Genomic DNA, 27901 nt, shown 5'->3' with positions numbered 1-27901 from the left:
TATTGGATTTTCACGCTAATAAACATTAGGAATCAACCACCTCTCTTTTTTTCCTCCTCTTTTTTTTTTCATGGTTATATCCATGAACTAATCTGTCAGTCTCTGTTAAAAGCTACTGTATAGACGTGAGAAGTGAAGAGAAGGAGCACAGGAAAAGCAAAAGTTTTGGAGGTATTTCCTAACCTATAATTTTGTAGCAGGATTTTTTATTTTTGTAAAGAGGGAGAAAAGCTGATTATGGTAGAAGTTTATATGAAGCATGTATGTGTGTAAGGTTCACAGAAAGTGTCTGGAAATTCATAGAGGCAAATCATTTTTTATTTTGGGGAGATGTGGCAGGACATATGAAGAGTAGTTTTTGAGCTGGGACTTTTAAAGTGTAAGAGATAAATGGGCAGGTCTGGGTATTTCTGGCTAAGAAATTGCATTAACAAAGGCCTAGAGGTAGCAAGAATAATTGGGTTAAAAGAAATATATACTAATGGTTAAATGTACTTTTTTCAAGTTAGAGCCAGCCCTTACTTTCCAATTCCCATTGTACCCTGTAACTTTCACTTTTCCTATGTCTAATATTAATGGCCACCAGTTACTAGATGCTTAATATATGGTAGGTAGGTACTTAGTTTAAAGTAGAATGATATTTTGTTTATATAATCCTCACAAAAATTCTGAAAAGTGAGATTTCTATTATCCTTATTTTGCACGTAAGGAAATGGAATCTCAGAAAAAGGAATTTGCCCAAGGTCCAACAGCGAGAAATAGGCAAGGAGGATCTTTGTCCTGTTCTGAGAGTTAGCATTCTGAGCTCTATTCTGTAATCATCTTGGTGCATTTAGTTCACATAAAGCATTTTGAAGTGCAGAGAAAGCACATATATTGTTTTGGGAGAAGTTAGAGATACAATTTGAAGTCTTCCTGCAGAACCAATTTAAGTTATATGTTAAAGTTGGGAAGATAGAATTGTTCGCACTGTTTCAGACTGTTTGAGACTGTCTGCTCTATAACTGGTAGTCTTGAGACTTGTAGTTTACCTTCTAAGTCAGTGCTGCTCAAGATGGAAGAGCAAGTAATAGTTCAGAGAACTCTTCTCCCCTTAAACTCAGCAATAAAAACAAAACCCACCATGAACTGAGGAAGATACTCTGTTTTTATGTAGCCAGAGAATGGTCAAATGCTGGGTCTCAGTGCTGCAGATTTTAAAGAGTATCTGCCTTTTACCAAGTTTGGGCCCAGCTAAAGGTTAACATCTAGACTAATGTCTAGTTCTAATCTATGGCAGGCATACATTTTTCAGTGGAATTGAGTTCAGAGGGGCTCAAAGTAACAGTAGTTAACTAAGAGAGATAAGGACCAATAACAGACATGGGAGAGTTAGGGAACACTAGAACACAACTTTCATAAAGGACAAAAGTGTCTTTTTTTGCCCACATTATTTCCCTAATGTATAACACAATTCTGTGTGTGTTATAGATGCTCAGGAGATACTGGTGGGATGGGTTTCCCACCACCATCCCAGCACCCAATCCATTCCCATAGTGCAAGACTAATGACAGGACTATGGTGCTGAAGAAAGCTGTGCAGTCACCCCACCTCTTCATTCTCTAACCTGTATGTGGACCAGGGAGACCCATCCTGTTGTCATATGTTTGTTTCCTAGAAAGAAATGGCTGTAGTCCTCTAGCAGAGAGACTCCTTATCCATAGGACGTTTCTTCTCCCAAGACAGGAAATCAGCAGGTAGTAGGGGAAGGTGTTCAGAAACAATATTCTGAAACTGGTTGCCTGGTCCCTGTCCTCCCGCCCCCCCATACCCCTGTCTTAGGTAGATGGAGTTCTAAAGACATATTTCAAACTGCTACTGTCAAGATATGTTGAAAGCATCCAAAGCAATAAAAGAGAATTTGGTAAGACAGGTCTTCCTAATCTCTTTAAAGGAATTGTCATCTCTGGTACATTTTAGTACATTTTTTATAGCTGCTATTCCCCAAAGAGTTGTTGTGTTGTATTGATATTTGAGTGAGGAGAGAATTACTTGAGGCATTAGAAAGTAGGGCCAATTCTGGCAAAATAGCAAAATTGAGAAAGTTTATCTTCATGCCCTCAAGGCTTTCTCTTTTCCTTATTTATCCTATCTCTCATTTGTAGCAAAAGAGGTCTCACATTCATTCCTTGTCTTTCCTATGTCACCATCAAAACTGATGCTAATGTCCAAGGTGTTATAATGTAAGGCAGTAATAAGTATCATGGATTTCTGAACTGTCCATAGTAGAGATGCAAATTCATGATCTACTCATTAAAGGCATAAAGATCCAAACTTTGTTTAGGCAGGTTAAGCCGGAAAACTTAGAAACAGCATTGGTGGGGACACTTAGAAGTACCGTTGTCCCCTACTAGGAGAACTAAATTGTAGAGCCACTATGGAAGGCAGTTTGTAAGTTTCAAAATCCTTAAAAGTATGCCTTTTTTATCCCAGGAAGTCCACTTCTGGGCATATACCCAATGAAAACAAGAGTTAAGTTCCTCCTGATACTATTTGTAGCAGAAAATTGAAAACTCCCCAAGTATTCAGCAAAAGAGGATTGATTATGTAAATATCTTAGTCTGTGTTTCCCCCTTTCGTTACACTTTTAAATTCCTCTCACAGGCCTTTATCAGTGTCACTTTTTTTTTTTACTGCCTTCATTTCTTACGATCTTTAAATTCTTATTTGAGCTTACTTTTCTTAATTACTAGAGTTAGGTTTGAAATGACTCATTTTGGTCTTTTTAAATATTTTTGTGCTTTCTGTAATAAATGTATGCCACTGTAGAAAATTTAGAGTCCTGAAAACATAAAGGAGGGGGGAAAGAAATCATAATTCTGTCACTCAGATTGTAATTGGTAATGTCTTAGTATAATTTAGTCTAGACTATTTTCATCACAGTGAGGATTTATTAGCTCCTGATATTTTTATTTTATGTGGCATTTTGCCAGATTATTAATGTAAACACATGTCAATATGTAATTACATTGTAACCATGTTTCATAATTTAATCAGCCTCCTATTGCTGCTCTCCTATTATTTGTAACTTTTTAAACTGTGGTAAACAAGACTGCCATATATTTTCACGGATAAAGTTGTTTGCTTTGGAAAAGGGAAAAGAAGATACCATATTTTGAGTCTTAGAAATGGCTCTTTTCTGCAGTTAATATAATGTGGACTCTATGGAAAGCAAAAGAGAAATAAAGAAGTTACTGCAACGTTGTACCTAGGATCATTTTTATTTCCTTTGTATTTATATCTGTATGTTAAAAGAGAGAAATAGAAATTAAGACTTTACGTTCCCAGTAAAATCTTTTAAATTTGATTGTTATATTACCATTCATTCTTCGGGCTAGCATAGCCACTTCTGTTATCCTTTTTTGTGTTTTATTTATTAAAGATAATGATGAACCTCTCTTGAGTGGATTTGGTGATGTATCCAAAGAATGTGCAGGAAAAATTCTTGAAACATGGGGAGAACTGCTGTCAAAGTGGTAAGTTAGAATAGTTCTCCTTTTCATCTGTAATTCTCATTTTATGGATAGGATATCTTCCCTAACTACAATATCCAATTTTGGAACCGTTCTATTTTTGCAACCTATTATAGAAACCAAAGTATGGGGTTTGTGTTCTAGAATCTCTGTTTTTATAGATTTATAAGGGTAAGTAGTGAAGGTCTGAAATCACCTTTAATTTTTTTTTTTTTAATAAATGCTATTTATTTACTTGACAGTGATAGATAGCAAGAGAGGGAACCACAAGCAGGGGGAGTGGGAGAGAGAGAACCAGGCTTCCCACTGCACAGGCAGCCTGATATGGGGCTCAATCCCAGGACCCTAGGATCATGACCTAAGCCAAAGGCAGACGCTTAATGACCGAGCCATGCAGGTGCCCCTGAAATCACCTTTCAGAATATAAGAAACCTAATAAATTCTCATGGCTGCAGAAAATATTAATTCAAACATGGAATGTGTGGAGAGAATAAATTATGAAAGAGCTCCTTTTTTATTGACGTGGTTAGGAACCACTGACTGGTTAAGATAATAATATGTAACAATTAGTACACAATAATTGGAGATTTGGAAGATGCTCACACAATGCATAGAGCCAGAGTAGAGACCTCAGGTGGGATTTCCCCTATCTGTGTTATTTACCTGAAGGACAACGGAGTATTATGAACATGCTGTATATTGACTGCTCTAATGGTTACTTTTCCTACTGACACTTGTAAAACTCAGAAATTTCTTATCAGCTTGACAACAGTGTTAAGAAGCACTATCCTTATAGACCGTCTAGAAAGGATACACTAGCTTCAGGTGTTTCTTAATGAAACCAGAGATGTCAGGTTGGTGAGACATTTATGTAGTTTCCTTTTTCCTCTCTGTAGGATGCCAGTATATGCTGGGGCTAAAAAAAGCTTGAAAGTGATCTGAGCACTTCTCTATTTCTGACTTTCTGGTTGTTAAGGTTGTCATGTAAGCTCCCCATGGGCCTCTTACTTTGGGGTTTGATTTTTCTCAGAAAATTTAACTGTTGAAGGCTTTCACTCTATTCTTAGAAAACTGTGTTTCAGCATTTAAAAATCTTCCATGTCCTTAAGGGATGGGACTACAAATGGGCATGCATCTGCTTCCAGCATTCTCACAGTGCTTTACACTTTTGGTGAAACGTGTTCAACATGGGGAAATGTCAAATGTGTAGAAGAGGAGAATGCATACCAAAGCATGGTTTTTCTTTATACAAGTGGTTTTAGTAAATGAACTCTACAGAAGCCTCCCCTCCAACCCCCACTCCAGGGTACAGTTCTCATTTATTTTTAATATTTCCTTAGCAGTCAGGAGACAAACCTGCTGATGCTCTCATCAGAATTATATTTTCAGTTCAGTGAATTTGGAGTGTTTGGACTGCTGCTGGCAGGCATTTCATCTGTATAAAAAGGTTTCTACTCTAAAATAGAAATGTAATTGAGTCTTGACATGGTTACATAATAGTTTATTTAAAATCATTCTGATACAGCATTTAGACTCTAGATTTTATTAGATGAACTCACCACCATTTTATACAGTTGCTTGGAATTTGTTTTATTACCATATTTTTTAATTTATTTGTTAATTAACTAATATTATATCTTTCTTCCACTTCCTCAAATACATTTACCGAGTCTACAGATATTTCTGAAGGGTGTTGAAACTATTTTTACTGGTTTGGGTCATGTCTTCAGAAATACTAACACAGTTTGTTTCTCTTCTTTAATTCATTTTCTCTCTTTTTTTTTTTAATTCATTTTATCTCTTTTTCCCATCATTATTATATATGTTGTATAGGTAGGAAACATTATAATATCATGGGGTTCTATAACCTAGTAGGCCTGGCTTCAAATCCTGCCTCTCCTATTTCCAAACTGTATGGCCTTGGGCAAGTCACTTAACTCTTCTGAGTCTGTTTCTTCATTTACAAAATATGCAGGTCTTTAAAATATTGTGAGTTAAAAATAATGGATGTTGCACTAGTAGTAATAGTAGTGAGAATTAATGAATTTACTATATGCCAGGCATTGTGCTAAGTTACGTGCTTGATTTCAGCCATTATAACAGCCCTATGAACTAATATCCATTTAAACAGATGAGGAAACTGGTTCAGAGATTTAGTCAGCAATTCTAATTAGTAAATTGCAGACCTAGAATTTTTAACACAGGCAAGTCCAAGCCTAAAGTTGGTTTATTTAACTCCACATTAGATTTTTTTTTTTAAAGATCTTATTTATTTATTTGACAGAGAGAGACCCAGCGAGAGAAGGAACACAAGCAGGGGGAGTGGAAGAGGGAGAAACAGACTTCCCGCCAAACAGGGAGCCTGATGTGGGGCTCCATCCCAGGACCCTGGGATTATGACCTGAGCTGAAGACAGATGCTTAACGCCTGAGCCACCCAAGTGCCCCTCCACATTAGATTTTTAGGGGCAGTATAAGTAAAAGTACCTTTGAACTCTAATTTCTCCAAGTATATTTTAGTGTGACTCTTAGTGGATAAGAGAACTAATGTTGGTATAAAATAGTATGTTGAGGGTAAATAAAGTTAATACAATCAAGGACATAAAATTATTCTGAAAATAATTTTACCAATATAAATTAAGCTAGGATTAGCAAATAAACCTAGGTTAGGTTTATTATTTCTGTAAAGGGCGAGGTCATAAATACTTAGGCCATTAATAAATATAGCTCATGAATATTAGGTTCTGTGGCCCAGTAGACTCTGTCACAACCACTCAACTCTGCTGTTGTGGTGCAAAGGTAGTCATAGATGATACGTAAACAATTTTAAAAGGCTGTGTTTCAATAAAAGTTTCTTTACAGAAATAAGAAGTGGGCAGATTTGGCATACAGTCTATAGTTAACCAGTTCTTGAATTAAGTAACAACTGTTTTTGTTCTTTCTGCTCCCAATCCTTCAACTTTTATGTAACTATTTTTTCCAAGCAAAGACAGAAACCATATTGAATTGTGTATAGCTACCTTGTTAGGGTACTAGCATCACAGAATTAACCGTTTTTAAAGATACTGTGCATTGTTCGTTAGAATTCTGGGAACGTTTTGAGAAAAGTCTGAGTCCTTGTTGTATTTTAAGAGTGGTCATCAGTAACTTCTGTTTAAATCTGGTGGTCACAGAAGACTTTGCAGGTCAGGATGCTGCTTTACTGACAGTAATGGTGGCTTTCAAAACACAAAGCAGCCATGATACCCGACAGAGCATTTATTGATCTGAGTTTGAGACTACCTGAGTCCTTTAATCAACTTTCCTGAGCTGCTTTCTCCATCGGTAAAACTGGAAGTACTAACCACCTACCTCAGATGGTTATTGTGAAGATCAAATTCAAGATTATATGCAAATTACTTTATAAATTGGTACCAACAATTCAAGATAAGTTTTTTCCCCATTTTATAGATTAAATAAATGAAGCTCAAAGACTTCCATAATTGGTTTTGATATTATCAGAGTACAGTAGAAAATTCCTTAGCGATCATAGTCATTCTAAAATGTTACTTGAAGCCAGGTATCATAAAAACAGCTGAAAGCTTTATTTTTATATTTATTTTAACTTAGAACATAAAAATACACAACTCACTTGTGAATTTTGATGCAACGCCAAGCCCTTATCTTTGGCTTTGTGTCTGCTGATTAGAATTCTGCTTTGTTTTTCTTACATAAACCACAATCATGAAGCTATGGTTTCTACTTTTGATTTTTATTAAAAAAATTTAAAATAGAGCAATAATTTAAAGATACTTAGGAAACAGTCTGCATAGTTCTTCACTCAATCTTTTAGTTACCTTGACCACATCCAATTCAACAGATCTATTTAATTTTATTTTTTTAGTATGTTTCCTTTATTAAGTTTGTGAAAATCATTTAGTCTAGTTTCCATAAAAATTACACTGTTTAGGGGTGCCTGGCCAGCTTAGTTGGTGGAAGGTGTGACTCTTGACCTCAGGCTTTTGAGTTTGAGCTCCACACTGGGTATAAAGATTACTTTAAAATAAGATTTTTTTTTTTAGTATTTATTTGAGAGAAAGAGAGCGAGAGAGATGACAGAAAGGGAGGCAGAAGCAGACTGCCCGCTAAGCAGAGAGCCTGATGCAGGGCTCAATCCCAGTACCCTGAGATCATGACCTCAGCCGAAGGCAGATCCTTAATTGACTGAGCCACCCAAGACCCCCAAAAATAAGATCTTTGAAAAAATAATACTCTTTAGAGAATCTTCCTTTAATCCACTTACAGATTATGGCTTTATTTTTAGGCATCTCAATTTGAGTGTGAGACCAAAGCAGTTGTCATCCTTAGTAAGAAGCGGTGTTCCTGAAGCTCTTCGAGGAGAAGTCTGGCAGCTGCTAGCAGGATGTCACAACAACGACCACCTGGTAGAGAAATACCGAATTCTCATTACAAAGGTAAGGGGCTGATAATTCAGCATTAATCCTTTTGGAAATTTGTTAGGAAAAGATCGTGTGGCTATTTGATTTCAGGGAACATTTTATAATCCCTTTATCTAATATAAGAATAGAACTTTATATACACTTTTAGCCCAAAGTTGTTTCTAATTTTGGCACAGAAAAGAAAGAAAAAGGTTTTCTTTCTTGATTGGCTTCACCTGAGCAAAGCTCGGAAGCAAAGGATGTCCTCTACTCATTGTGTATCCGAATCCTTTTCGAATGTAATTGTATTTTTAGATCATTCGTGCTATGCAGTATGAAAAACTTTTCTTTTGTTTATTTTGTTTTCACACTTCACAGAAATGTATTCTTTGTAGGTAAGGCCTATTTCTACAATTGGAAGAACATGATTTTATTCCCTTCAATTGTATTCCCTTTTAGCTCATTCCTCTAAAATGAAGAATTTTCATTTTTTTATAGTATCCCTTTGCAACTTCATACATTCCTCATGGTTTTACAAGCAAAGCAATAAAAACTATTCTTTGTGTAGCATACAAGAATTTAAAGTAATTTTTTCAGGTTTGGTGATGCTTTGTGTCTTTGCACCTGTCTTCATTGGTTTTAATTTTTGTTTTCATTTTCTCACATTCTTGAAATATTTATCTTTGGAAAGCAGTTTCTCCAGTCCCAGACCTGGGTTCTGAATGAATTGTTCAGAACCCTCAATAAAACATTAGCATCTTTCATGTGACAAAAGGTGGGGTTCTTTTAAAGATATATTAAAACCTTAAATGAATAATATCTCCTTAAAACTATTACTTTAAAAAACGCTTATAGAGAAAGAATGGCATTTGAACACAAAATTGGACCTTTTTCCCCAGAAAATGACTTTCATTTGATCAAAATTCTGCTGTTGTCATCATTTTGTTTCTAGACAGTTGTTTTTTTCTTTCAAGAACTAATATTCTGATTCCCTCCATTGTGTTGCTGTCATTGTTCAAGCAGCATTTATTGAGTGCCCATTACAGCCTCAGTGCAGGAGCTGGGAGGTGGAACATAAAGCAATGATTTGTCATTACAGTAGACACAAATCATACGATGGTCTGAAATAGCAGTGGGCACCATCAAAGGAGTGGTTAATTCAGCCTGGGAGAACAGGAGAGTCTTTATCAGTAATGTAACATTTAAGACCAGTTTCAGAAAAGAGCTCCCCAGCCATGGAAGGATGGAAGAGTGTGAATGGAGGCATCAAAGAATGAGGATACATAACAGGTATAGCTAGTGAAGGTACCTCTACTTGGGTTTTGGTTTTGGGTGTTTTTCTCCTATTGTTGGCAAATTATATTTTGGATAAATAATTCTCAATTGTATGTCTATCTTTCCTTCTTCTTTTGAAGTCCTTTGAAACATTTGGTCAAAAATTGTTTCTTAATGGTTTTGGTGTGGCTTTCAGACAGATAATTTTTAAAAATATGATCTGTCTTTTTTTCTGGTTCCATGAAAATGGTGTTTCTTGAGTAGAAACCTGGTAATTCTATGATGAGTAAAAGATCATTTTATTAACAAAATCTGATATATTTGATCAATGCTTTATATATGCTGATGTAATGCGCTTTTTATTTCACCTTAAACTTCAATTATGCAGGTGGCTGGAACCTAAAAAGACTTCTCATGGATGTATAATTATTTAAATTGCTGGTAGATGATCAGAAAATAAAAATGACTTAGCCATCATAATATTGGTGAATGCTTCTTTTTGTTTTACACTGCAGCATTATTTAATATAAGGTTGTTTGCTTTTCTTTCCGGCCTTCCTGAAAGTTATAGTTATCCTTGTGTAGGAATGGTACTTGACATTTTACATTTTGTTCTGAAATTTTTTTTAGGAGAAAGCTACTTGAAAATTTTTAAAATTTGTTTTCACAGGACGGTGTAATGTATATAGGCTAAAATACACATATTTGAGGTATACAACTGAGTGATATTTTACATATGAATATACAGCTGTAACTACTGCTAAGAGGAAGAATATACCTAGCACCCCAGAGAGGTATTTCTGTCCCATTCTAGTCATGACACCCCTTCTCTGCCCTTGAATAACCGTTATTCTGACTCTTCTCTCCATACCATTAGTTTCAGTTGTTTCTGAACTTCATTTAAATGTAATCATACAGTCATGCAGCATGTACTTGTTTGTACATGACAACTTTTGATCATCTATTTTGGGAGTGTATCGGGAGCCGTCTTCATTTTTTTATTTTATTATTTCACAGAGTAAGAGATCACAAGTAGGCAGAGAGGCAGGCAGAGGAAGAGGGGGAAGAGGCTCCCTGCTGAGCAGAGAGCCCAATGTGGGGCTCAGTCCCAGGACCCTAAGATCATGACCTGAGCCAAAGGCAGAGGCTTAACTCACTGAGCCACCCAGGCACCCTGTTTTCATTTTTTAAGTTGTTGAGAGTATTTCATTGTATGAATAAACCACACTTGAAAATTATCTATTTTGCTATTATAGATGTTTGGTTTTGCTCTGTTCTTTTTCAGTTTTAGCCATTGTGAGCAAAGCTGCTGTGAGCATTCTTGCATTTAGCAAATGTTACGGTCTGAATGTTTGTCTCCCTCGAAATTTATGTGGTTAAATTTTATTCCAAAAGTGATGGTGTTAGCATTAGGAGGTGGGGACTTTGGGAGGTGATTAGGGCATGAGGACAGAGATCTCATGATAGTGATCAGCACCCTTATAAAAGAGGGTCCAGAAAGGTCCCTCGCCACCTTCCATCATTTTAGGGCATAGCAAGAAGTCAATTGTCTGCAGTGAAGGAAAGGGTCTTCATCACATCCCAAACATATTTACACCTGATCTTGGATTTCCAACCTCCAGAACTGTGAGCAATAAATTTCTGCTGTTTTTAAGCCATCCAGTCTGTGGTATTTGTTATAGTGGTCCAAATGGACTAAAACAGCAGGATTTGTACATGTTAGTATACCTATATAGACATTATTTACCTACATATATGTATTACATTTTTAATTTATTCTGGATGTGGGTTCTTTGCTAGATACCTGCTTTATATTCTGAAATTTCACCTGCAATATTCCTTTAGAGGTTTGTTATTTTTTTAAGATTATTTATTTGGGAGGTAGAGCGAGAGCGAGAGAGAGAGAGAGAGAGTGAGAGTGCACAGAGGGAGAGGGAGAAGCAAACTCCCATGCTGAGCAGAGAGTGGGGCTCAGTCCCAGGATACTGAGATCAGAACCTGAGCCAAAGGCAGACACAATCGACTGAGCCACCCAGGCGCCCTTGAGGGGTTTTTTGCTTAGCTTCTTCAAAGACTAAATTTAAGGCAGCAAACAGTGACTTGATTTATAGAATAAATCCCCGCTCCAAATTAACTTGCAAACAAAACTGATGAATGTCTTCATCATTATCTTGCTTTAATTGTCAAGCTTGTCTTATAAGGGTGTATATGTAGTATTTTTCCCGTATGATTTTTGTAATCCAAGGACAATGACCATTCAGTAATAGAAAATACATAGGTATTATATTTTTTTAAGGTTTTATTTTAAGATTTATTTTTGTGTTTGAGAGAGAGCAAGACCATGTGGAGGGGGAGGGGCAGGAGAGAATCTCCAGCAGACTCCCTGCTGAGCAAGGAGCCCGCATAGAGGTCCATCCAAGGACCCTGAGATCATGAACTGATTTGAAATCAAAAGTTAAATGCTTAACCAGCTGAGCCATTCAGGTGCCCCAAGGTGTTTCTTATTTCTTTAAAAGCAGTGGAGTTTAGAGGCACTCTTCTCCCTTTTTTTGATTTTTATTTTATGTTTGGGGGTTTTTTGTTTTTTCATCTCAAGAAGGGAAAAATATAATAATAATAGCTGCTGCCCCTTTTGAGTGTATGTAACACATGCTAAATTGAGCACTTTATAACTGTTATGTCATTATGCTAAGAAAATCCCCGTGAAGTGGTAATTATTATTTCTATTCTAGAAATGAAGAAGCAGGGGTTTGATGAAGCTTAGTAATTTTTTTTTTTTTTTTGAAGCTTAGTAATTTGCTTACCGTCATTCAGCAGATAAATGATAGAGGCAGAATTTGAACTCAGGAATTATTCCAAAGCTGGTTCTTTTCCATTATTCTGTCTACTTGTCTATCCTTGAATTTAAATAAAAATTTCTTTACACAGGCATGTATGTACTCATACAGAATTTCCCGTGGACACATAAACATACTTGTTTTTATGTGTACAGTTTTATTCAGTTACTCTTCTATTGGTAGGCATTTACTTGTTTCCAGATTCTAGCCTAAGTAGTGTTTTACTAAATAAACATCCTTATATGTGTCTAAATCTTTTACTTTTATGGAATAGTGTCTCAGAAGTATGATTGCTGAATCAAAGGGTCACATTTTTTTTAAACTGATTACTTAATTTTTTTAAAGATTTTATTTATTTATTTGACAGAAAGAGATCACAAGTAGGCAGGGGGTGGGGAGGGAGGAAGCAAGCTCCCTAATGAGCAGAGAGCCTGATGTGGGGGTTGACCCCAGGACCCTGATATCATGGACCTAAGCTGAAGGCAGCGGCGTAACCCACTGAGCCACCCAGGTGCCCTTAATTTTTATATTTAATTTACTTATATCCAGTTTGGTTCTCTGAAAGCCTATTATTCCTGTTCATAGTTCACCAGCAATGTAGCAAAGTACCTGTACCCCCATATCCCAAACAGTGTTAGTTATTACTAACTGTATTTAACTTTTTGCTGTCAGTGGATATAAGTGATACCAGCATATCTTCAGTTTGCAGTTCTCTGTCTACCAGTAAATTTGAGGGACTTACTATTCTGAGTTACCTCTTCATCTTTATTAAACGTGAAATCTCAAAGCCAGAGTTGGAAGAAAATCACTTAAATAAAACAAAAATTGTTTATCAAAAGAAGAACTCTCTAAGTACTCTCTATTATGTGTATTAATCCTTTATCTTCATTGTAAATACCTTTCTAAAACTTTAATTCCTTGCTGACTTTATTGATGGTTTCATGCCATACAAGACACTTTCAGTTTTTATGTAGAAAATTGTGTCTTTTTTAAGGTCTCCTACCTTAAAGTTTTGTTAAGTGCAGTTTCTAAGATTTTCTTGCAAGATTTTTATTGTATGTGTTATATATTTATATCTTTAATCCATCTGGAATTTATTTTTGTACATGGCTTATGATAGCAGCCCAATTTTATTTTTTCCCAGATGGATAACCAGTTGTGCTGCTCCTGTTTTCCTACTGAATAGAACTACCATCTTTTTTAGATCTTATATTCTTACATATACGAGAGGCTTCAAGTTATGTTCTGATATGTGCTGGTAAATAAAATCTTTTCTCACTATTTCTTATTTCTTATTTTTCTTATCTATTCTTGCATATGTAATCTTCCATATAAACCTTAAGTTCTTTTCTTCAGTCTCATCACCACTGCCTCCTAATAAGGTTATGTAAGGATTCTAATTTGAATTTTAATTTACATATTAATTTAGGTTATAAATTACATTGTTATAGTATCTTTACATCTAAGAGTATGGTATGTCTTGCCACTTGTTCAGATCTTATTTTATGTCTGTTAAAGACTTTAGAGTTGCCTTCCTTTATGTCTTGTGCCTTTTTTGTTAAATTTATTCCTAAGAATTACCCTAGAGTGTTCTTGCTATTGCAAATGGAGTATTTTTTTTCTGATTTCTATTTCAGGATGCTAGTTGCTACAAAAGAGAATGGACATTTTTTTTTTTACTCTCTATTCATCTGCCTCTTGATATTTTGATTAGTTCTCCTAACTTTATATTAGCATCTTTTGAGATTTTCAGGTATGTAGTTATGGCAGCAACAAAAACAGTTGCAATTCTTTTTTCATTGTTTCTGCAGGCTGTTTAATTTTCTTTGTTTTGTTTTTATGTTAGAAACATTAAGATGGGGGCACCTGGGTGGTGCAGTCAGTTAAGCATCTGCCTTCATTCAGCTCAGGTCATGATCCCAGGGTCCTGGGATTAAGCCCCACATTCAGCTCCCTGCTCAGTGGGGAGCCTCCTACTCCCTCTGCCCCTCCCCCCACACACACACTTGTGTTCTCTCTCTGTCAAGTAAATAAAATCTTTAAAAAAAGAAACATTAAGACATTTTAAATGATGTTGGTGATAACTAGCATCCTTATTGAGTTCCTGATTTTAATTAAGGCAGTTTTAGTTTTCCAGTCTTTTGGGAGGCATGCTGTTCATTTTTGTTTTTTTTGTAAGTAATGTACTTACATGTCCTTCAGTGATTTTCTTCCATCTTTGACTTTGAAGATTTTATTAAAGAATGTCTACTAAATTTTATCGAGTTTTTTTTTACCCCTTAATACAATTTTTACAAATTATCAACATTATGATCTTGATATTGAACTACCCTTGGCTTCATGAAATAAATTTCTGCAGACCAAATATTCCTAAATTTTTTGTTTTCTGTTCTTTCTGGCCTTTGACCAAAGGTTCCTCAACTCTGGTATCTAGATAGAACTTGTGAGACTCATTGGGAAGGAGCCCTAATAAGTAAGCCACAGGGACTCCCCTACCCTTCTTACCCCCAGTTGTAAGAACTATATAGCTGCTTGGGTTTGGTGAATTAAATAAATTGCAGTTGACAATGAAAGAAACATAGAGACACTTTCTGGTCTCCCAACTTCCAGAGTCAGACTCTGGCCCTTCCTTTTGGTTATTTTTCACCTTTTATGTCAGTGACTCTGGTTGTTTTGTTTTGTTTTTTGGGTTTAATCTCTCATTGTTTTGGTTTTTTGGGTTTTTTGTTTTGCTTAGTAGCAAAGATTTATGTCAAAATTGCTTCCTTAATGGATTCGCCTAATGAAAAAATAATGAAATAATGACACATTCTGAAACATAGTCATTCTTTTCATCAGTCAGCCTTGTGTTTTCTGAAACCTGTTTACTTTTATTTTTATAGTGGTTTTATTGATAAACTTTCAGTGATAGGAATCTTTTGTTATGAATTTCAAGTTTTTATCCAAAATCTAAACTAGTGACAAGTCCATGTAACCAATATTTACATGTTTAATTGTTTGTCTGAGGGAGGTCCTGGAGGCCCAGCCACATTTTACCAGTCTGGGAAAATAACTTAAATATCTAATTATAACTTCATTATTATGCAGATTGTTTTGGTTTTAATTACAAGTATCTCTTTAATAGATTTGTTAATAATCAAACATTCAATAATCAGAGAACCTGCCTATAGGTACCAAACAAAAAGGGGGTCAGTTTAGCAAAAAGAACATTGGCCATAGAGTTAGGAAGCCTGAGTACTAGTTTCTCTGCCATTAGCTTATGAACTCAGATGAGTTCGCTCTTGTGGCCATTCACTTCCTCTTCTCTGACATTAGATCACTACAGTGATTGGTTGATCTTCCTCTGGGCTTGAAAATTCTGGAAAATTAGGTATGTAACATCTTTGAGTCCTACCCTCCAAAATAGTACATGATTTCACAACTGAGTACTCTTGCTATCTGATTCTATAGGAAAATGGGTTTTGAGTACCCTTTTAAGAACTATATTGTGTCTCCCATTAGCAGTTGCTGTAATTGGCCTGCTGTAGACTGAATGTTTATGTCCCTCTAAAATCTAGATGCCGAAATCCTAACCCCTACAACATGATGGTATTTGGAAGTGGGCCTTTGGGAGGTTAGTAAGTCTAAAGAAAGCAACCCTCAAGAGTGCAGTTGGTATCTTTATAAAAGAGTCGCCAGATCACTCACTCCCTTGCCCCTTCAGCCTTATGAGGACATAGTAGTATCTGGCCATGGGTCCTCACGGGATACCAATCTGCCAGTACCTTGATTTTGGACTTCCTCACCTCCAGAACTATGCTAAATTTCTGTTGTTTATTAAGTCATTCAGTCTGGTGTTTTTGTTATAACAACGTGAATGGACTAAGAAGTTATTTCTTAGATTGTTACTTGCAAAAATCATTTCAAGTCTGCATATCCCATCTCTGTAATGTCATGTCCCCTCTAGTGAGTTTCTGTAAGTCATATCTGTCCAGGGAGTTCTAAAGGTTTCCTGAATTTTAAAACTGGAAACATAATAGGCTTGATCATATTAAAATATCTGGTATTTGATCATTTTTGACCTACAGATAGGTAAACATCAATCTAATAATTAGGTGAATTAAACAATTATATTAGGGTTTTACTTGAAATATCTTCCCATCTAAAAGCAGAATTGCCGGTTGTCTTTTTAGCCGTTTGTTGTTTAGTCAGCCATAAATACCTTTGAAAGCCTACTTTATGTCAGCCCTGTGCTAGGTTTCATGGATATGATCATGAATAAAATGTATCTGCTCCCTGGTTTGGGAAAGACTGTAGTCTAATGAGGGAAATAAGTAATTAACTAACCATTTACAATAAAATTATATAAGAGTTACAGAAGAGAAAATGCATAGTCATGTGGCATGAGACAAGAACTTCTCATCTAAGAATTCAAAAAGATCTCTTGTTCAGAAATTACTGAGGGAAGGGGATTGTTGGGGTGGGATAGGATGCTACATGGCATATGTGATGTTAGAAGTCAGTGGAAAAAAATGCTTGCTCAAGGGTGAGAGAGAGCTTGGCAGTTTCACAGGTTGTAAAATGAAATGAGGCCAGAAAAGATAGGTAGGGGCTGGATCTTCAAAAGCTTAAATAAGGTATATTTGAGATTTTTAGCAGTCGAAAGTCACTGAAACATTAGAGGGCACTATGGAAAGTGGATTAGATTGTCTTGATTCAAATCCTTATTCCTACTGTATTTAAGCCATTAACATTGGGCAAGAAATTACATTTGACTTGCTTCCCTGTCTGTAAAATGAGATGACAGTAGTACCTTATTTGTAGAGCTATTAAATGAACTTTAGATAATGCATGAAAACACTAGGTACAGTTTTAGCCCATAGTAAGTATAAATTATTGCTTGCTTATTTTTATTATTAAATTTATTATCATTATTAGTTTAAGAATGATCATTCCAGTTGAGTTAGAAGAGGTAAGATTAATTGAAGCAAAACCTGTGAGTAATTTAGGCAAGAGAGGATAGTGACTTGGAGTATTGGCAGAACAGATAGAGAAAGATTACTGTTTGAGAGAATTTCCAGAAATACTTGGCATTTGGTGATTGACTGAATGAGGGAGATAAATGGGAGAGAGGAAAGAGTAGAAGACGAGTCAGAGGACCTCAGATTGGTTTTGGAATGACATTGATACAACTACATCCCTATGAGATGCATTTAAATAATATGTTAATTAAATCAACATTTAAAGCTCATTTTTACTGAATAATAAGTAGTAGGTAATGCTCAGAAGTGTATCTTATGAATTTGAAGAACTGAGATTGATCCTTCTCCTCTGTAATATTTAAGCTAGTGAATAGATTGAGAGAAGAATAAAAATAACTTGAACAGTCATTTCCCTTTTTAGTTTCATGTTTCCTCTTTTTGCCTTATTTTCTTTTTAGTTCTGTCACTTTTTAGTATTAGATTGAACCATATAGAAGTTGCCAGTTTTGTAGATCGGAAAATATTTATCCAGAAATGAAATGGTTAAATACTGGCCATTTTACATGGCTCATCCAGTTATATTCTCATTCTGTAAGAACTTTTAACGAGGGCTCTGAGCATCCGTTTTGAGTTAAATTGAGCATCAAAGCCTGTCTGAAAGATGCTGTGATGGCATAAGGACCAGTGGACCTGAGTCCCATGAAGTAGGTGACTTAAACCTGGCATCATCCATTTACTATGGCTCTGGGAAGACATCTCATGGCCAAAGTTTTTGTTAGCTTTACCAAAAGGGACATGTTATATATTATTTTGGCTGTTTTTTAAAACCTGATTATAGGGGTCCCTGGTGGCTCAGTCGTTAAGCATCTGCCTTTGGCCCAGATCATGATCCTAGAGTCCTGGCATTGAGCCCCGCATCAGGCTCCTTGCTGGGCAGGAAGCCTGCTTCTCCTTCTCCCACTGTCCCTGCTGTGTTCCCTCTCTCCCTGTGTCTCTCTCTATCAAATTTTAAAAAAACAAAACAAAACAAAACCTTAAAAAAATAAAAACTGATTATAAAAATGGTACAGTTGACCCTTGACCAACATTCAGGTTAGGGGTAATGACCCCCCACACACACATATTTGAAAATCCACATAAAACTTTTTGCTCCCTGAAAACTTTACTACTAATAGCCTTTTATTGATTAGAGGCCTTACGCATAACAGAAACAGTTGATTAGCACATATTTTGTATGTTATATGTATTAAATACTGAATTCTTACAATAAAGTAAGCTAGGGAAAAGAATGTTAATTAAATCATAAGGAAGAGAAAATACATTTACAGTATTTATTTTTAAAATCCACTTGTAAATGGACCTGTACAGTTTAAACCCATGTTGTTCAATGGTCAACTATACAAAGAAATTGGGAAATTTAGAAACTATAGGAAAACATAAAATAAAAAATCTCTCATTAACCCACCCACGATCGACTAAAAAGTAGAGTTGATTTCCATTGCGCTTCCTTCCAATTACATGTATATGCAGAAATACTGGGGTTTTTTTTAACCAAAAAACACAAATATATCATGAGACTGCATTACTTATTTAAAGATTTTATTTATATATATGACAGACCATAGAAGCAGGGAGCAGGAGAGGGAGAATCAGGCTTTCAGCTTGAGCAGGGAGCCCAGTGTGGGGTTCAGTCTGAAGACCCTGGAATCATGACCTGAGCCGAAGGCAGACACTTAACCAACTGAGCCACCCAGGTGTCCAAGACTGCATTATTTTAAAAAGGAAATGAGTAATGGGTGGATCTAGCTAGTATTATGCCAAGTGAAGTAAATCAGAGAAAGACAAATACCATATAATTTTGCTCGTATGTGGAATTTAAAAAACAAATGAGCAAAAGGTGGGGGGAAGAGGGAGGCAAACCAGGAAACAGACTTTTGTTTTTTTACAGAGTTTATTTATTTAACAGACAGAGATCATAAGTAGGCAGAGAAGCAGGCAGGGCAGGGAGGAGGTGGAGGTGGGGTGAAGCAGGCTCCCTGCTGAGCAGAGAGCTTGATGCAGAGCTTGATCCCAGGACCCGGGGAGGCCTTAACCCACTGAGCCTCCCAGGAGCCTCAGGAAACAGACTCTTAACTGTAGAGAACAAACTGATGGTTACTAGAGGTGGGGAAGGGGGCATAGGTTAAATACATGATGAACACCAAATGTTGTATGGAAATGTTGAGTCACTATATACACCTAAAACTAATGTTACATGGTAAACTAACTAGAATTTAAATAAAAATTTTAAAAAATGAAAAGATAGTTTATATAGATTTTTTAAAAAAGATTTATGAATTTATTTTACAGAGAGAGTGTAACAGGGGGAGGAGCAGAGGGAGAGGGAGAGAGAGTACCAAGCAGACTCCATGCTGAGAGAGGAACCTGACTCCCAGGCTCTATCTCTTTATTCCAGATCATGACCTGAGCTGAAACCAAGAGTCAGAGGCTTAACTGACTGTGCTTCCTATACAGGCACCCCTGTATAGATTTTTTTTGAAGACATAAATTTATTGCCACTTTATGTCCTTAATAACTTTTTTCTCCTGAAGAAAATGTTTTTCTTTTTTTTTTTTTTTTTAAGATTTTATTTATTTATTTGACAGAGAGAAATCACAAGTAGACGGAGAGGCAAGCTTAGAGAGAGAGGGAAGCAGGCTTCCTGCTGAGCAGAGAGCCCGATGCGGGACTCGATCCCAGGACCCTGAGATCATAACCTGAGCCAAAGGCAGCGGCTCAACCCACTGAACCACCCAGGCGCCTGAAAATGTTTTTCTTTAATCTGAAACAAAACACTTAACTCTTGACTGATTTGATAAAGTGTGCCTCTCAAGCTTTTTGTTGTTTTGAGTTTCTTGTATGAATGTTTTAATTGTAGCACTAAGTGTTTTTACTAAAATAGAAATGAAGTTGAAAGAACTAATATTATACTAGTGATAGTAACATAACAGCTTATATTTTTATTACCTTAATTCTTTCAAGCTATTAACCAATGTAACGTCTTTTTTTTTTATCATCATCATAACTGTCTAGTTTTATACATGAGACACCTGAGTTAGAGAATAAGTTACATGACAAAATTCACAAGTGGTTAGAAAATGTTGTACTACTGACTTTGGTGAATTGCTTTTCTCTTTATTGAAATGTAACTGTCAGAAATTATTCCTTTTTTCATTCAGTATTAACCACTCAAACAATGAGAGTCCAAAAATAAAGTATGTGTTAACTATACAGAATAGTGTATAACCTGGTTTGTCTGGAGAGCAAGGTGTGTTGGGGGGGGTGGGTATGGAATAGGGAGATCAGACTGGAGAGGCTCTAGGGAGCCGTTGACTTTTCTTAAACTGTGGGTACCATAATGAAGCATATACTATTAGATATTTAGGCAGAAATGAATAGATCAGAAAAATGAACAAGACTAGAAACCCAGACAATATGTAATGATGGCCTAAAGTATTAAAAACTGAGTTGAGAGCCACTGTAGAAACAGATTCCCAGGAACCTGTTGAGTAAGAATAGTACATTGAGTGGGGAGAGAGTGGTCAAGATAATTCCTTAGTTTCTTACCTGAGGGCTTAGAAAAAATAAAAGAGTGTTGGAACAAGAAAAAGAGGCCAGTTTGTTGAGAAAGATGTATTTAATTTTGGACATGCTGTGGGTGAAGTCTACGGGACATTTCAGGTGGAAGATGTATGTAGACTAGCTGGCAAATTATAAAAGGGAAAGAATGCTCAGTATAGAGTCAGGGCTGGAGACAAAGGCAGAGGAATAATTAGTGTAGAGGAATAATTAATGTTATATCATCGTTCATTTTTTACTGCCTTACATATGTATAGCCTCATTGTATTTGAGGAATGTGTGACAGCAAAGTATCCAGAGTATGGGGCTCCCGGGTGGCTCAATGGGTTGAAGCCTCTGCCTTTGGCTCCGGTCATGGTCTCAGGGTCATGGTCTCAGGGTCCTGGGATCGAGCCCCACATCGGGCTCTCTGCTCAGCAGGGAGCCTGCTTCTCTCTCTCTCTCTCTCTGCCTGCCTCTTTGTCTACTTGTGATCTCTCTCTGTCAAATAAATAAATAAAATCTGAAAAAAAAAAGAAATGGCATCTCAAAGCTATAGTGTAGCATTGAATATAGGACAGCATGCTTGTGTGCTGTTTCCTCAGTGTTGAGAATGGGTGAGGTTTTCTTTACGTTCTCTCTTGAAAAACTGATTTTTAAGTTTGCTTGTTATTTTTGTCATCTTTCTTAAAATTAACCAATATCCAGTGAATCATGAGAGGAAATTAATGCTGAACATTTTGCCTTCTAGCTAGAACTTCTTGTGCTACTGAATTAGGAGTCCTCAGTTGCCATGCATGGTTAACACACTTTCATTCTTCAGCATTGCTCTTTGTTCTTGAGGAAAATGCTATAAGAAAATAGGAACTTCCTCTCACCATTACCCCTTTGGCAATGTGTTTCAATCTAATTCCTGGTTGGCATTCTGTCCCGGCTACAACCCCTTCTCTAAACTCCATCTACTAAAAGGGGGATTCCAGACAGACGAGGAAACAGCTTTCAAACACTGCACTGCAGGCATATTAAGTTATTCCCCCACTGTGCAGTCGGGAAATCAGGGACCACTTCTCTGGCGATGAATTCTAATGAGCTGCTAAGGATGCCGTAGGGTGTGTGCGCACAGGCGTTTTCTTTCCCCTCCCCCGCTTCTTCCTTTTCCCAAGCCCCCTCTTCTCTCCGTTTCCCCTCCTCCTCCTTTATCCCCTCCCTCTGTGTCTCAGTTCTGCAGTAAACGGGGCTGAGGCACATTCCTCCACTGCAAGGCTTTCTGTTAAGGATGTTTTGTGGCTTTTGTTTGGATTGCAGCATGCAGAATTACAGGTAACACTCTGAAATCGAGCTAGACAGATAAATTCTGTTGAAATGTTTTCAGAGAGGCGAAATATTACATTGGAATCAATGAAGGAAATGAATTACCTTAAGTAATTTTATTAGTGGTAGTTCTAGTAAAATATTTTCAGAAATGCTATGCGCAGATTCCTTTTCTTCCCCCAGAAGGCTCAAATGAAAAGAATGGGGTTAGATTGATCTGGCTTGCGATTGATTTTGTTTTATGTTGATCACGAAAGCTTGCTGTTGTTGCTTCTCCTCTGTAGAGTAAGGGACCAGTTATGCTGCTGAGAGTAGCCATGAATAGTTGTACCGGGTGGGGTAGGATGGAGTGGGAGGGTTGGTACCAGCCTGAGCTAGCCAGGTTCTTTGATTAGGGCATTGGATGCAAAATGTAAAATGCTCTCTCCTTTTCTTCTATCAGCTGTTCAGAGGAGACTCATTACAACTCCTGCTGAAGCTCCTAATCTTCCTCCCTTCTCTTCTGCCCTTACCCCTACCCTCATTGGCCTGAAGACACTGTACCCAGAGTTTGGCTTACTTCCCTGGTGCTATGTGTATGGTAAACCTGGTACTATGGCCACATCTGGGACTGGCCAGACAACTGCTGCTGGTTCTCCCTATTCCAAGAAGGATTTAAAAGGGAATTGTACTGCAGGCAATGCACCAGAGCAGCATCAGGAGCTTGGGGACTAAGACTCCTCTGGCATTATTAAAGACACACAGAGCTGACCGCAATGACAGCAGCTGCTCCTTTGAACTGTTGGCAGCAGCCAAGCGGCAGCATGAAGTGAGAGATCACTCCCAAGCTCAAGATGAACTCTACCTTGGATGGTAATCAGAGCAGCCACCCTTTTTGCCTCTTGACGTTTGGCAATTTGGAAACTGTCGATTTTTGCCTTTTGGAAGTGTTGATTATTGTCTTTCTCACTGTATTGATTATTTCTGGCAACATCATTGTGATTTTTGTGTTTCACTGCGCACCTTTGTTGAACCATCATACTACAAGTTATTTTATTCAGACTATGGCATATGCCGACCTCTTGGTTGGGGTCAGCTGCCTGGTCCCTTCTTTATCACTCCTCCACTACCCTCTTCCAGTCGAGGAGTCTTTGACTTGCCAAGTATTCGGTTTTATAGTGTCCGTTCTGAAGAGTGTCTCCATGGCCTCTCTGGCCTGTATCAGCATCGATAGATATATTGCCATCACTAAACCTTTAACCTATAATACCCTGGTTACGCCTTGGAGACTACGTCTGTGTATTTTCCTGATTTGGCTGTATTCCACCCTGGTCTTCCTGCCTTCCTTTTTCCACTGGGGCAAACCTGGATATCATGGAGATGTGTTTCAGTGGTGTGCAGAGTCCTGGCATACCGACCCCTACTTCACCCTCTTCATCGTGGTGATGTTGTATGCCCCGGCAGCCCTCATTGTGTGCTTCACCTATTTCAACATCTTCCGCATCTGCCAACAGCACACAAAGGAGATCAGCGAAAGGCAAGCCCGCTTCAGCAGCCAGAGTGGGGAGACTGGGGAGGTGCAGACCTGTCCCGATAAGCGCTATGCCATGGTCCTGTTCCGAATTACTAGTGTATTTTACATCCTCTGGTTGCCATACATCATCTACTTCTTGTTGGAGAGCTCCACAGGCCACAGCAACCGCTTCGCCTCCTTCTTGACCACCTGGCTTGCTATTAGTAACAGTTTCTGCAACTGTGTCATTTATAGTCTCTCCAACAGTGTCTTCCAAAGGGGACTAAAGCGCCTCTCAGGGGCCATGTGTACTTCTTGCGCAAATCAGACCATAGCTAAGGACCCTTACACAGTTAGGAGCAAAGACCCCCTTAATGGATGCCATATCTGAAGTGGTTCAGACACACTGGGTCACTGTGGTGTGTATGTGTGTTTGTGTGTTTCCTTTTTCTCTCTGTATTCCTGTTGCACTAGGAAATCTGGGACAAAATAATTAGACTCTAAGCAATAGCAAACAAATGATCATTCGAAAATACCCTCTAAGTTTGCAGAAATTATTTTCTAAAAAGTGTTTTTGCATCAGAAGAATCAGGACAGTGAAGATAAATTGCTCTTGGTTCCAGGTTTTGCAGTGTCACAAAAATGACTACATTTTTAAGATTTAAAATAAATAAAGCCATATCTAACACCTCTCTTCAACGGGCATGACTGAACCTGGGTGTGAGAAGCGTCAGCATTTTTAAAAAGTCATTTTCTTGTCGCTTTTCTGGGTTCTTTCCAGCTGTTTGGGCTGCATATGCAATTGAATTCTTTTAATGTGGAATATTAAAAACCAGTGATGAATTAACAGGATTTAAAATTTTTCTTTATATATGCCAAAGTAGAACTACACTGCAAGTTTTAGCACTGTCTTTTAGAAAGCCAAATGTTTTACGTTTTTTATGTCTTATTCTCATGAGAGAATTCTCAATACAGTGAAAAATGTGAACACCTAAACACTAATTTTAAAATTTTGCAGTGTACCATAAATGAAGCAAAAGTGCAGTCAAATCATGTAATTTTTATGAAAAATTGAACTGCTCTCCGTGCCATGCTTCATGGAGATCTGAAGAAACGTGTGCATAGAAAGTGATTGTGGTGTTGTATTTTTGCCCATGCTTTTGTTTATGTGTGTATTGAAAATATTTGAATTTAGATTTCTCTTTACAGCAAAATGTGTTTCAATAAGCTGCAAAACAAAAGATAGGTTAATTGCTGCCATTTTTCTGTGTAATGGTGAAAACATATAAAAGTAAGTCTTTAGTCTTCTCTCTCTTTCTTTTTTTTTTAATCCAGAGAGTTTTGAAATATCAGAATATCTGGGAGAAAGGTGTCCTAAGCAACTGAGTCAGAAAATATACTGTATATTTAACTAGTACTCTTAGAAAATAGAAGGGGATTGAGATGTTCTCTTTTTGGTTAAATGGAATCAACAAAGTAGCATCTAATTCTTTTTATAAGCAATCTTTTTTAGTTAGTGTTAAGGAATGCACATTTGAATGAGAGAAGGAGAATGAGAAAGGACTTCTTTATTGCTATTCTCTTTCTGAGGAAAAAAAAAGTCCTTTAGTATAACAGTTCTTTACTTAGTCTTCCTTTTTTTTAAGCCAAAGTACTAGCAAAACCTATAGGATGTTATTACTGTAACTCTGTAGAATTATTGAGAATGCTGTATATTTGTGTGTACTAGTGCTGTTTTGTTCTTCAAGTGATTATCTTTAGAACAAGAAGTTTATTTTTCTAAAAGGAGAGAAGGACTTCCCAGGAGCTCCAGGCATGAGAGTATTTCCTCTGCTTTTTCTACTGGTTTTAATGTTTTGGAAGTCTTCAGGGGACTTACATGATCTCTGCCTTTGGCTAGATGTTATAATCTGAATACAACAATGGTATTCAGTGAGATGGAAGAAACCCAAGGGAAATGGGTTAAAGTGGTGTTTTGAATCCAAGAAAGGACATGGATATTTATAAACCAGGGAGATAGGCTTTGGGGTTTTTTTTTGTCATATATTAGAAAACCTACTGCCCCCGTTAAAAATGAAGGACAGCAGTCTTAGGATTTAATAAACCTCAAATATGTGTGCTACTTAAACTACTTAATTTCAGGTGAATCAGTGTTACATAAACATTGAAATTTCAGATTCTGAATTCTTCCCAAAAGCTTGCTTGCTTGTTCTTTATATTTATTATTAGAAAACTTGATTCTAAGCTGTTTCAGTATTTAGAACTCATTAAAATTGTAAGTTATTTTAACAATGAATGGCTGTTAAATTGCCATTTGAATTGGAAAACCTTTTCTCTTGGATTCTGAAAAATAGTTCTGTACATTTCTCTTTTATTTATGGGGCACAAATCTAAAAAGACCAAAATTCCCTTTTCATACGTGTTGGAGAATGTAACCTGTTCAGATTTGCATTTACTTGTGAGTTTTTAGTTTAGCAAAATGAGAATCTCAAAAGATGTTTTTTTTAATACATAGAAAACTGATGTTAAATCAGTGGATTTTTATTTTTGCAGATGCTGAGCCCTTTTAATTTTTTCCTGCAATGGAGTTCCATCTTGTGAGAAAAGAGAAAACCCTTTGGTACAGATCTTAGGAAATTTTATGGAAAAGAGAAAATATCTGTTTGATTTTCTGGAAGTGGCTAATCAAGCTGATTTTTTTTTTTAAGATTTTATTTATTTATTTGATAGAGATCACAAGTAGGCAGAGAGAGAGGAAGGGAAGCAGGCCCCCTGGTGAGCAGAGAACCTGATGTAGGCCTCAGAGGCTTTAACCCACTGAGCCACTAGGCACCCCTCAAGCTGATTTTTTAATGACTCAGAAGACAACTCTTTTAATAAGAGCTTTTGTTAACAGATTTTTACATTTCTTTTGTCCTAGTACCAAATTTAGATGTTATTAGAAATATTTTTTCACGTTAAAATCTGTCACTGTCTCTGCCTAAAACCAAAGTAGAAACTAAGTATGTGTAGTAATTTTAAAGAAAAATTCCCCCACTCCCCCAGCTGATACTTGCTTAATATCAGATGTTTTTCCTGTTTATCTTGTCTTCATTGGACTATAAAGTCTGCCTTTTCTTTTAGTTATTAGTTCTTCTCTCACCTTCAGTGTCTTTACTGTTTTTAAATTTTGTTTTGTTTTTTAATTTTTATTTTCTTATGTGTGTACATGTTGGGGGATGAGCCTGGATGTAATCACCAAGTCTTTTTTTTGTGTGATACATTTGAACAGTTTGTATTTAAATAACCTTTTCATTCTGGTAAATTTATTGCAGCATTTGATTACGTTTGGTTTAAATACCAATCTGGCTAGTTCAGAATGAAAAAAAAGAAAAGTATATTTTTAGATTCAATTACCTTGGGCCTTGGCAAGACAGTGCATTTAACTATATATGGTATATGACTGATAGCAGAGGAAGCATAAGCTTTTGGTGATTGTGTTGAAATTGTTTCATAGTAAATGTTCAGATAAGACAATAACTAATTGTTATGTTTGTAAATTAGTTGTACATGATTTCAGAGGAGATGTGTTGTTTTTTTCTCTTAGAACAGTAAAGCAGTTACAAAAAGACAAGTGGTCTACTTTAATGAAAGAACTGTCTTACACCAGAAAGGATATTTAAATTGTTCATGGATCTGCGCACTCCCACATTCCATTTTGGAAAGGGTTTTCTTTAAGCGTTATTGCTTGATGGATTTCTTTTTGAGCCTTTTTAAGGGCTTTTCCTTTTTACTTGAATAATGGTCTTAGTGTTTTTAAAGATTGGGAAAACTTGAATTTTTGTACTATAAATGCATTGTCCACTCTTTGAACTTGAAATTGAAATAACAGGGTTACAAGTTCCCAGACAGCAGAGTGGTTTCTGGGAGTGTCCTCAGCCTTTCAGGTTTGATTGAAGAATCTGTGCAGTGGCTTTGTGGGAAATGTTTTAATTTCGCTGTGTTTTTGTACCATAGAAGACTTGTGAAATAAATTATTGGCAAACCAGAATTTATTGTTATATGAGAAAATTATGGTAAGATTAAGAATGGGAGAATTGTGGCATTTATGATTTTTTAAAGTCTTACAAATTGCTGTCTGTGTTGTTTTTGTATAATTTTTCCATTTCAGGTTGAAGGAAACCCAATTATTTTATATTAAATGTACACATTATTAGTACATTCTGCAGATCTTGGCATTATCCTAGTCATTTCTTATATTTGCAAATGAGTCATTAGGCTTTTCTTCAAAATTTGGGTGAAGAGTGCATCATGATATGATTAGAAGGAACTTTGAACTGAAAATAAAATATCTAGGTTTCTGTTTCAAATTAACTAGTTTTCTAAGGGCAAGTCACTTCTCTGAGCACTTAATTTTTTCTTTTCTTTTTTTTTTTTAAGATTTTATTAATTTATTTGACAGAGATGGACCCAGCGAGAGAGAGAACACAAGCATGGGGAGTGGGAGAGGGAAAAGCAGGC

The 27901-nt window shown here is 36.6% G+C and overlaps 2 protein-coding genes across 5 annotated transcripts in view; both read left to right on the top strand.

Annotated features, from left to right (window-relative positions):
- RABGAP1 (RAB GTPase activating protein 1) overlaps positions 1-27901 on the top strand; it is a 155140-nt gene that overhangs the window by 65952 nt on the left and 61287 nt on the right. For all 4 annotated transcript variants that reach the window (XM_044264953.1, XM_044264954.1, XM_044264955.1 and 1 more), the window contains exons 12-13: positions 3422-3515; positions 7815-7965. In XM_044264953.1, the coding sequence (XP_044120888.1) occupies positions 3422-3515; positions 7815-7965 (245 nt within the window). The remainder of the gene's footprint in view (positions 1-3421; positions 3516-7814; positions 7966-27901) is intronic.
- On the top strand, positions 21831-27610 carry GPR21 (G protein-coupled receptor 21). The gene is made up of 2 exons (XM_044264957.1): positions 21831-21918; positions 22352-27610. Exon 2 carries the CDS (start codon positions 22743-22745, stop codon positions 23790-23792), a length of 1050 nt encoding a protein of 349 aa, XP_044120892.1. The 5' UTR covers positions 21831-21918; positions 22352-22742; the 3' UTR covers positions 23793-27610.

Source organism: Neovison vison, chromosome 9, assembly GCF_020171115.1.
Source record: "Neovison vison isolate M4711 chromosome 9, ASM_NN_V1, whole genome shotgun sequence".
Lineage (NCBI taxonomy): Eukaryota > Metazoa > Chordata > Mammalia > Carnivora > Mustelidae > Neogale > Neogale vison.
Note: the sequence above shows the minus strand (reverse complement) of the source record. Positions and strands in the feature narration are given on the sequence as shown.